This window comes from Diadema setosum, chromosome 7 (assembly GCF_964275005.1).
Source record: "Diadema setosum chromosome 7, eeDiaSeto1, whole genome shotgun sequence".
Classification (NCBI taxonomy): domain Eukaryota; kingdom Metazoa; phylum Echinodermata; class Echinoidea; order Diadematoida; family Diadematidae; genus Diadema; species Diadema setosum.
In genome coordinates this window covers 16084592-16096513 of record NC_092691.1, presented here as the reverse complement: position 1 = coordinate 16096513, position 11922 = coordinate 16084592, and the positions used below count along the sequence as shown (strand labels likewise).

General features: G+C 41.7%; 1 protein-coding gene across 1 annotated transcript; it reads right to left on the bottom strand.

Annotated features, from left to right (window-relative positions):
* Positions 1-7003: 7003 nt before the first annotated feature.
* On the bottom strand, positions 7004-8045 carry LOC140230348 (uncharacterized). The gene has a single exon (XM_072310496.1). The coding sequence runs from the start codon at positions 8043-8045 to the stop codon at positions 7080-7082; it is 966 nt and encodes a 321-aa protein (XP_072166597.1). The 3' UTR covers positions 7004-7079.
* Between the last annotated feature and the right edge of the window lie 3877 nt (positions 8046-11922).

Genomic DNA, 11922 nt, shown 5'->3' with positions numbered 1-11922 from the left:
CCCATAAGGTGTTTGTTTGTTTGTTTGTTTGTTTGTTGTTGCTTTGTTTCTGTTTTGTTTTTTAGCTGAAAAGCGTCATGGCTACTTTCTTTGTTTGCAAAGGAAGGAGTACTCAACAAAGATACCCAAAGCACAAATGGCAATCATTTTGTCCTTTACGGAGACCCACAGTAGCCCAGAAATGCCATCTCATATGATTTTGTTCAGCTGAAAAGGGTCAAGACTATTTTTTTTTTTTGGGCAATTGAATTAGTACAGCTGAGATACACCAAACATCAAGGCCACTTATTTTATCCTGTACAAGGCCCTTTATTCAGTAGCCCACGATTAAGCGCTCCCATGCCGTATGATTTTTTTTTTCAATTAACTGGAAAGAGTCATTACTAATTCCTTTTTCAATAGATGAAGTACACAACAGAAATGCCTATAACACCAAATTCAGTCATTCTATCCTGTACAGGCTGCATACGGGGCCCCAGACAGTAGACAAGAAGTACCCCAATATGATTTTTAAGGAGATTTATGGCTAGATTCTTTTGCAATGGAAGTTGTTGTTAAACAAGTGTGATAACCTACACACTAAAGCCAGTTATGTAATCCTACATAGTAGCACTAAAGTGTTCCCCCTCCTTCTGGTTTTATTTACCTATAATAATAATAATAATAATAATAATAATAACAATAATAATAATAAAAACATCAATAATAATAATAATAATCATCATCATCATCATCATGGCTAATTTCTTTTGCAATGAAATTACTACACAACATCAGAGAATTACGAAACACCAAAGCCAGTAACCTGTCTTGGTCTCGAGACAGTAGCCCAGAAGTGCCCCAAATGGTTTTAGCAAAATGTCATGACTATTTTTTTTTTTTTTGGGTGATGAAGTGGTACACAACTGAGATGTGCAGAACATGTCAGCCAGTTATTTCTTCCAACATTTGGCCACAGACAGCAGCCCAGAATTGCCCTATATACATGAGTTGTAAAAAGAGTCATGGCCAATTTCTTTTGCAATTGATAGAACACAACGAAGATACCCAAAACACTAAAGCCAGTTATTTCATCCTGTACGGGGTCCCAATCAGTTGCCCAGAAGTGCCCCCTATGATTTTTAAAATGGAGCCATGATTAATTTCTTGATTTCTTAGACTATATCCAGCTGATAAATTTTGTAGAGTGATTTACTTTCATGCTCGCGATGTTTCTTTCTATGGTCTTTCCAGGGCATAAGAACTCCATTTCCCTATTTACCTTCAAGTTATCGAGATGATATAAGAAACAGTCTAGTCCATTTCGGACCTGTCGCTTCTACAATGATCGTTTTGAAGTTCACATTTCTTCATGTGCTTACAGGCTTTCATTTGTTAAATTATATATCATAGGTTGTCTTATTAAGCAACTATTTCAGACAAAGTTTGTGAATCTCATATCAGAATGTTTACCTTTACAGAAAGTATTAAATCACCAGTTTTGCTGAATTAGCTAGCATCATCAGGGGTACAATTGGATGGGGGTATCGGTCACATTAATTGATGGCTCAGTTTCATTTGTACTTATTTATATTTGGATTTAGTGCATATTTTTGTGGAATAATATATCATTCTATATTGTTTGTAACTGTGTTACGTTGATATAGCTAATTCTGGGTAAATGCACTGGTCAGGGAAGAAGGTCTCGAGTCTAAGTGATTGAATTTGCCTTTTTCTCCCATGGCAACCAGCGGTGTGCACCTAATATAGAATCACCACAATTATGATAAAATGTAATATGGAATGATAATGATAACAAAAATGAGATTCCATGGATGACAGAAATTTATAAGTTAACACTTGACAGGTAGAAAGTATGGGGAGTGGAGTGTCATCATCTCATCCACCAAATGCACACATATGTATCAAAAGGCATTTTTATAGATATTCTGAGTTCCTTGAGGTTACTGTTTAATGAAAATCTTATTGTCATCAACTCATCACATTTGTTTCTCACAGTGAATAACTGTTAATACAAAATTATTCCTTTCATGTCATTCTTGAGGTAAATATATCAGCTCTGGGATTTAGGGGTCATTAAGGGCTACTGTCTAGGGCCCTGCACAGGACAATTTAAAGGGCTTAGGTTTTTCGGGTATCACTGCAAAAATAAGATCAGCAATGGTTGTCTCTAAAGCCCCTGTTCCTCTATGCTGTTCTCGCAACGATTTGACAATTTTCTCAGATCGGGAAGGGTCGGGTAAAGCATGAGTCGATATGGACACGGCACGATGTTTGAACACTCCAAGAACGATGTATTTACGACTAGCACCACGTCATACTTGCTACGCTCTTACTACAATGATCGGCAATGGGACATTGCAATCTCTGCCGCTGCAGTTTCGCTTTAGAACGATGCAACTATATGCTATCAGTGCGGTGTTGCCGATATTTATGTTCTGAATGACCTATGCAATCTTATCACGCTGTCCCCCCTTCCAGAAAGCTAAAAAGTACTCGATGTGTCCCGATGTACCCCGATTCGGCTGCCGACTCAGTCAGTCAACTTATCAGCATGCAGAACCAAAGAGATGTACTGTGAACATCGGAGAGGCTCATCAACTCGCGGTTCTTCTGCTGCAATTCATTATTAATCAAAGACGTAGTGATCTTTCCAAAAAGGCTTTTTCTTGATGTCCTTGCTTTTATAGTCCCTCTTCTTCCTGTTGTAGAGGATTTCATATTCATGATGTTCTTCAAAATTCTTCCATATCCTCTTCTTCTTCCTCATGTTACCATCTATCACGTGCAGTCCCTCTTTCTTCGCCTTGGGGCTAGCTGCTTTCTTCTCTTCTCTTCTCTGTCTTCATCTCTTCTTCTTCTTCTTCTTCTTCTTAAATATGCGCTCCTTCGTCTTCATTTTCGCGACAAAGACAATGTCCTCCTGTCATCATCAGTTTTGCTTCTCGATATTTTTGATCTTCTTCTGGCAGACATTTTGCCAGCGTATCAGCTACGTTCGATTTTAGAGCGGCGAGAGCAGAAGACGTGCGTAATTGAGTCTGGGGAAGCGTAGGAACAGCGTAGCTAAAGCGGCCAACAGCGTAATCAAAGCGGGAATAAAGAGTACCAACTGACCAAGAGCGTCGTAAGAACAGGCCTTGATTTTATACGAGAGTGGAGAACTTAGTGAGAGCGTCGTTAAAGCGGGAAGGTCGTGCTTTGATCAAGAAAGCGGCGCAGCAGCGGGACCATGTCGGTGTCTAGTTTACTTCCCGTTCTTGTGCCGGTGTACACTTTTGCCGCTCTCTCCCGATCTGACGGATTGAATAGATCTGGGTGCAGATCACGATAATGGAATGGGAGCTTAATAGCCCAATAAAATCACATGTGGGGGCACTTTAGGAATATTGTTTGGGGCTTAGGTACCTTAGGTACCTCATTTAAAATAAGATAATACGGGAGCACTTAAAGAATAAACATAACTGCATGGGTTTGGTGTTTTGGGTATCTCAGCTTGTACTTCCACTGCCAAGGAATTTAGGCATACATGACTATTTTCACGTAAAATATCTTGATTCAGATTCAGATTCAGATTCAGATCGTTTATTGTCATGCACTACGGCATAAAAATCTTTGCAACAGTCTCCATTAAAATTTCACATGTAAAGGAAAATGGAAGATTAAACGAGAACTTACCGTTTGAAGTTTAATATTAATTTTATGAGTAATTGGAGGGTGAGATTACGTCATATATAAGAGATCCCGCTAGTGCGCGCGCCACTCAATATTAGAAGCAAGAATGTGACCACTGATGTAGGAAGATAACGAGAGATTAAGTTACCGTTTGAAATTGAGGGAGGGTGAGGTGGGACGTAATCTCACCCTCCAATTACTCATAAAATTAATATTAAACTTCAAACGGTAAGTTCTCGTTTAATCTTCCATTTTATATCGTAATTTCGTGAGAGATTACGTCATATATGAGATTTCGAAGCCAGTGGTTACATTCTCGAGGCAACCCCCCCGAAAAGGGGTAGGGAGCATACCTTAGATAGAGGTTCCATTGCCATTCTCATTCAGGCTGAATGCTGCATAGATATTGTGTCTCCAAGAGTTCACAAGTTCAGGCAGTTCAAGACATGTCTGCTCAAATCTTAGGGCTTCACAGTCTATTTTTTGATAATTGTTTCTACAAAATTTTTCTCAGCAGGACAGGGCTTGTTGTAGTACTTGCGAAAGGTTCTTTCGTTGGCCCAACCGGCTTGCGCAAGTATCTTAGATACTGGGAAATTTCCTTTATTGGCTGCGGAGGTAGACGCTGCCCGAGTAGAATGCGCCTTGTAGATCCCTGTATCAATACCCGCAGCCTCCAAAACCTCCTTAATCCAGCGAGCGATTGTTTGAGAGGATACCCTGTGAAACGGTTTCTTGTAGCTAACAAAAAGGTACCGCTCACTAGCTCTGATCCTGTGGGTCCTTCTGATGTATTCCTGCAAGTACCTGACCACACAAAGTCTCCTGTCTGGTGGGTATGCCTGGAGCTTGACACTGTGTGAGTAATTTCCAGGCTTGCTCTGTTTTAGGAGATCATGAAGGTGAAAGGTGGCTGCATTCTCTCTTAACACCATATCATCCAAGCTTAGGTAGTGTAATGATTGAATCCTTTGTGCTGAGATTAATGCAATAATCACACACAATTTAAGCGTCAATTTTTTCAGGTCCAATACGTGCGCTGGGGACCAAGAACGAAGAAAATTGAAAACAAGGTTAACGTCCCACGTTTCCATGTATCTAGGCTTGGGTGGGCGTAGCTGAAAAACTCCCTTCATAAACCTCTGGATAAAGGGATGGTTTCCAACTGTAAACATAGTATCTCGAAGTATCACAAATGAAGATAGAGCACTCCGTGCTAAGTTTATGACACTGTAACCTGCCCCTTTTTCGAAGAAAATGTCACTCAGGAATTCCAGGACAGCTTGAACATCTGAATACAAGTAGTTGCTGCATTTCTTGTCACAAAATGCTTTCCATTTGTTTATGTACACTGCATACTGTTTTTTAGTCCCTTTTCTACAAGAAGAGGCCATTACAGCAATTATCCGTGCATTCAATCCCGCATCTCTGAAGGGGTTGCACAGAACCTGCAAGCAAGAAGATCAATCTGAGTGTGAAGTGGGTGAGGAGTGTTAGAAACTGGCAATGTTAGTAAGGATTCACTCCTATGAATAACAAGTGGTTCCTCATTCATCATCCTGTTTAGGAGAGGAAACCATGGCTGGCTTGGCCATTTTGGGACTACTAGTATCCCAGCTGCATTATCAGATTTGATTTTTTGAATGCACTTAGCAACTAAGCAGAAAGGAGGAAATGCATAAAAGTACCACTTTCCCCAATCGAGAGTAAAGGCATCAACAGCCTTGGCATGTGGGTCGGGCAGCCATGTGACATAGTTCTCTACCTGCTTGTTAAGTCTGGAGGCAAATAGGTCTATTTCTGGTGTCCCAAAACGTGAGGTTATTTCTTGGAAAACTGTGCGGTCAAGCATCCATTCTGTGCGGTCATTGAATATTCTAGACATGCGGTCTGCCTCCACATTCAGCTTTCCTGGCAAGTGTGCTGCTGTGACCCAAATTTTATGAGTTTCGCACCACTGCCAAATCTCTCGGGCTGCCCGATCACAGTCAAGGGATTTAATGCCTCCCATGTTATTAATGTACGCAACAGCAGTACTGTTATCTAGCCGTAACAAGACATGAATGTTTTGTGAATTAGAACAGAAGGACTTGAGTCCCATGCCAGCAGCCAGGGTCTCCAGATAATTAATCTTATTCTCCCTGGCTTTTTGCAGTTCGTCTTCATTCCATCTACCCCCTGTATGGGTGGTATGATCAGATGCCCCCCAGCCTTTGCCACTGGCATCCGTGCACAATTCGAGCATAGGTTTAGGGTGTCGTAAGGGTGAGAAAGCAGACTGCACATTGTCTATCCACCATTGCAGCTCTTCTTTTGCTTCCAAAGATAGGCTCATTTTTCTGTCAAAATGCCCCTTATTCATTTTGAGTGCTTTGATTTTGTCCCTTTCTAAAGCCCTGTAATAGAGCTGTCCATACTGGACTGCGGGAAATGATGCTACCATTTTCCCGATAATTCTAGCCACCTGCCTGACACTGGGGTTTGCTATTTGCATAAGTTCAGTGCACAAGGACTGTATTTCCTCTGATTTGTTATCAGGCAGTCGAATTGTCATGGTCTGAGTGTTGAGAATGAAACCAAGAAATTGTATTTCTTGAGTGGGGCATAGTACTGATTTATCTGGGTGCACCAAGAACCCAAGTTGTGCAAGGATGCTAGTGGTTTCCAAAACCGTTTGCAAAGTTTGATTCTCACTTTCTCCAATAATGAGGATATCGTCAAGGTATCCAATTACTACATGCCCTTGCTCTCTCAGTAATGTGAATGCAGGTTTCAGTAGTTTAGTGAACAACCTTGGCGCCGTGCTCAGGCCATTAGGCAGTACTTTGAATTGCCAAAGTTGATTTTTCCAGGAGAACTTTAAGAACTTCCTGTGTGCTGGGTGCACAGGTACTGTATAGTACGCGTCCCGAAGGTCGACTGAAGCTAAGAAACTATTTTCTGAAATGAGTTCAATAGCAGTATGGATATTTTCCATCTAAAATGCTGGTACTGGAGATATTTGTTGAGATCAGACAGGTCTAGGATAACGCGTGTACCCCCATCTTTTTTAGGCCGTGTAAAAATATTAGACACGTATTCTCCAGTTTCCCTCTGGCACTGTTCAATTACTCCCTTGTCACGGAGTTTAGAAATTTCAAGATCAATATCAGCCTCTTCGGCTTTATCACATCGAAAAATGTAAGGGGGTTTAGTTCTAGATGGTGCACCCATCTCTTTACTGAATTCAAGCCTGTAACCACTTACAGCATTTAGCACATGTGGGTCTGAAGTAATTTTGCGCCACTTTGGGAAGAATTGCTTCAGTCGACCTCCTACCACAGGTTCTACATTATCATGATGACATAGCTTTGCATGATCACTAGAAAAGGATGTTATATTTACCTCGTCAGTTGAACTGGAGGTTATCGTGCTCTCTTCATCCCTGAGCCTTGCTTGCTGCCGCAGTGCGGTTGGTGCTGGCTGGGATGTGTGAAGGTGTGGGGAGCTGGCGGCTTCCCCCTCCCCTTGGGGCGCTGGCCTAAAAAAGCATGGCTGGTAGCTCCAGTCCATGGTCCTTTTGCACCTGTAGGCCTAGTCACATCACTTGTGCTTGCACGAGATGTAGTCCAGCCCGCGTCGCGGTACTGTTGGGGCAAATTCGAGCTTCCTGATGTAATCTTGCTCCTGCCCTTGCTATATGCACTCCTGCCATAGTCATATGGGCTGAAACGCTGCTTTTTGTACTGTCTGCTATGCTCACTCCTGAGGACACCCTCAGTTGCTTTTTGTTCATCTCTAATGTCTTTCATTTGCTTTCCCAGGTCGTCACCGAAAAGGAATTTGGAGACCGGTGTAGAGGGCTTGCAGAGATGTTGGAATTGATAACCAATGTCTGGTTTCATGAATTCCTTACGTAAGGAATTTAGCTCAAAGTTCGCACTGCACAGAAGTGCTAGTGCATCTTGCTGCTGTTCAGTAATATTCTGTGCCGACACTGTATGTATGTAGGCATTGATGCCTCTCGTGAGATTCTTTTGGAGTCTCTGAAATTTGAGGTCTCGTGTCTTTGAAAAGGCAGGTAGCCCATTCCAGATTCTTTGGTTGACTTTCGGCACATCCACCAGCTCACAGTTGCTGGGAATGGGGTATTTAGTGATCGTTTCATCTACCACTTTGGGCTCAAGCTGGTGGGTCAGAAGGTAGGCTGTAGACTTAGCAATTTCTGGGTCAATGGGGGGACCAACTTCCTCAGCCACAGCAAATTTGGCTGCAATGTTTGGAACTTTTTCCACTACAGGAGGGGGAACTTCGCCTTCTTCAATATCAAATTTGTCATCCTGACAACGATCCCCTTGACCTGGTTGGATAATCACTGAGTTTTCATCCATATCTCGGCCCAAAAATGGTGCCGCATATTCATCATCATAATGGCAGTCAGTATCTGCCGAGTCTGAAGGGGAGTATTCAGAACGAGTCCTGATACTCTTTCCATTGCCACCGCCTTCACGGGCTGGTGTCTGCTTTGCCGACTGTGCCTCCACAAATTGAACAACCACAGCTAATTGGCCTTCAAGCTTGCCGAGTCTATCCTCCAAAGTTGAAACTTTAGAAGCCAGTTTGGCAGGTGGTTTCACTGTTTTGTTTGCACCGGTACTACCACTAGGGTTAGCACTGCTTGTAGTTGCAGTAGTACTATTACTAGTACCTACCTTGCCGGCTCTAGTAGGCGTTTTACCTTTGGCTGTCGCAGTTTTCTGCTTGCACTCTTGTGCGTGTTGGTCTCCGCGACCCCCGCCGGTGGCTGCCGGGGACGCAGCTGCTGTCAGCAGCGGTGGTGCGGCTGCGCCGCCCACGTTTGGAACGTTGGTTGAAGACATAAATACCGTTGTTGTTCAGCTGAAGAATGATCGTTAAAACCATAAAAACCTGGCAAAACCTCCCGTTGAGGTAACTTTAGCTATTATGTCAAACCAACTCGAACGAAACTTGAATTTTCAAGTGCAATTCCGGCGAATTTTCCGATGCACAGAAATTCGCGTGTAAGCAAGATGGCGGCGACTAACGAATTGAGTGGCGCGCGCACTAGCGGGATCTCTTATATATGACGTAATCTCTCACGAAATTACGATATAAAATAAATATGTATACATAACTGAAGGACAAGTAACATAACACTAAACAAAGTACAGCAAGTACACGTATTGTAATAATCAAAATATTGCACTTGGTCCCTGCACATGTACATGACTTATCTTATTACACGCAAAAAGCATGCATGGCTCGTGACCCTACCCATCCAACACTAAAAAACAATACACGCAAACCCACACCCACCCACCCACACACACACACGCACAAGCACACACAAACGCGCACACACACACAGACACACCCGCACCTACGCACGCCTCATACACGCCCACATCACAAATGTACAGCTGAACCAAAGGGCTACTGTAGTAGCTCCGCGGCTCTACATACCCCTACACAATATAATCCACACCCACAGCGTCAGTGTGCGGCTGCGCACCCAAAACACTGATGACAGATATCCACCCACTGCAGAAACATACCACATACACATACCCAAACAGACGACATAGACACACACTTACACACCCTATCAAATTCCTGTTTCCATGTACCGAAACATGTGCGCACATGTCTGCATCAATTGGAAGAAAATGCACAGTACACGTGCATGTGCAGGGATGTTATTCAAACAATACATGTCCATACATTGATAAATGAAATAAAGAAAAGACACGTACAGTTTACACAACATGTACAGTATGTTAAAATCCATAACTATTGCCAGAATTGGAATATAAAGTACATTATAAACATACAAATCAGTACTTTTACATCACAAAAAAACAAACAAACCCCCCCCCCCAGATTATTATACCCCTATATTCCAATATTTAAATGTCATCCACTGAAAAACTAAATACATCGTACATGTATGTGTGTGTTTTGTTTTGTGCCCGTGTGTGTGTGTATATGTGTGTGTATGTGAGTGTGTGTATAAAATATGCACGGGGTAGAAATACATAACACATATACTTTCCTATATACTGATATACAATCAAATATCCTGAGAAATCCAATCCTGTCATGTTACAACACACAAACCAAACTTATACATCACCGGAAAATGCCAAATTATCACACCCCTGTATCCGAATACAAAAAATATCCACTTAGGAAACCACACAGTGTACATATGTGTGTGTGTGTGTGCTGCTTTTATATAAACGTCAATTTATCTCCAAATGATTGCCACATATTGCCAGAATAAAACCACACATGGGCGCATTACCCTTCAAATGTACAATTTAAGAGTCAGACATTGTTTGCATGACTTATGCATGATTTATCATGTTTGCATGATTTATATATGGTGGGAATTCCTTAGGGGCTATACCTGTCAAGGGCCCTGCACAGCATAACATATGTTTTCCGGGCCAATTTCGCACCTCTTTCAATCCAATTCCTTATTGCTGCATTATAATAGCAAAATTTAGCCTAGATGACATGGTATTTCAATTTCATGACCTCTTCATTCAAATTCATTTCGGAACATTCTCATTACAACTAACCTCATTCTAAATAACACTTTTTCAACGGAAATTCGTAAGACAAGCACCATTTCACTATCCGTTCATTCATAAATTTATAATGATATAGTCACGTGATCACGTATATGCTGCGCTCGTTCATTCAAATTGATTTCTGGGCATCCAATTTAACATGTTCTGCAGTCAATTTAGCAGATATGTTCATGGTTTACGTCTTTCCTTATTTTCTTTCATCGTAGTTATTGTTTTGTAAGCATCATAACATTTCATGTTTTCGTATTCGTTTAAGAGACTTTGACAACCGTTTTGTTTTTTTTTTAAATAATGTGCTTATTGAGTCCGAAGACGCACGTAGCCACAAGTTATTTGGCCGTTACGAGCGCTTTGTTCCGAGTGCTCGGCCAGTTCTAGGAAGTCAAGGTTATGATCCTCAATTTTTTGTTTTAATATAATTCTTTCTGTGTCTTCTGGAGATATACGTCTGTATCTATTGTGCTGTCATGACTATAAAAAGATGAATTTAATCTACAATACTGGTACACGTAGGCCTATAATGACATGTATGAAAGAGAAGGGGCTATACAACGACACTGTAAAAACACCGGTGTTAGATTTAACACCGATCAAGTGTTAATAGAGGACCACACCCACAGGTGTAGGAAATGCATTGTGAGGGTGTTGGAAAGTGTTCACCTGGCACTTCGTGGTGTTAATTTGACACTATACCTGGTGATATTTTGACACTGTACTGGTGTTAATTCAATAACGACACCCTATGGTGTTGATTTCATATTTCTGGTGTTAATATCAATGGTTTAACACCCGTCCAGCTTCAATAGGAGACCACACCAGCTGGTGTTACTGTAGTGTAAATGTGTTTACACATTTTTTCAAAAATCTAGTACTTTATTGGAAAATCCTTGATGGGCTTGTTTAAGTTCAAAATCAACAAGAAGTGCAGTTACTAAGAAACTCTTCAAAAAACAGTTTTATATTTTGAAAAGACACCCGGAGGTGTTAATTTAACACCATAAATGAGCACCGAAAATTTAACACCAGCTCGGTGTTTCATATTTAACACCGGACTTTTTGCAGTGCAAGGTAAAAAAAAATATGATACTTTTACTGCTAAACAGTATATGGATGAAACAAAAAGTCACTGTGGGGCTACTGTCTGGGGCCCGGTACAGGATAAAATAACTGGCTTTGGTGTTTTGGATATCTCTGATAGGTACTTCTTCCAGTGCAAAAGAAATTAGCCGTGACCCTTTTCAGCGGATTAAAATCAATGTGTGTATGTGGGGGGGGGGGGCACTTTGGGGCTACTGTCTGGGGCCCCGTACAGGATAAAATAACTGAAGCTCACCCCGGGATCTCGCGCATGAAATCGTTCGCCCGCAGTTATTTCTGGTGGCTTGGGATGGATGCTGACATGGAGAGCAAAGTGAAAAATTGCAAGGAGTGTCAGCAATCTCGAAAGTTGCCGCCAGCAGCACCACTTCATCCATGGGAGTGGACACGAAAACCATGGTAAATTCGCATTCGAAGTAGATGGACATATTTCCAGTCTACAAGGCAACCAGCTCAATCACAATTGAGAAGGTACGTGAAACTTTCGCGATACATGGCCTGCCAGAGCTCATTGTCACTGAAAATGGAAGCGTGTTCACAAGCGACGAATTTC

Coding starts and splice junctions, on each gene's coding strand:
- LOC140230348 (XM_072310496.1), bottom strand. CDS start 8,045: ATGGATGAAAACTCAGTGATTATCCAACCAGGTCAAGGGGATCGTTGT.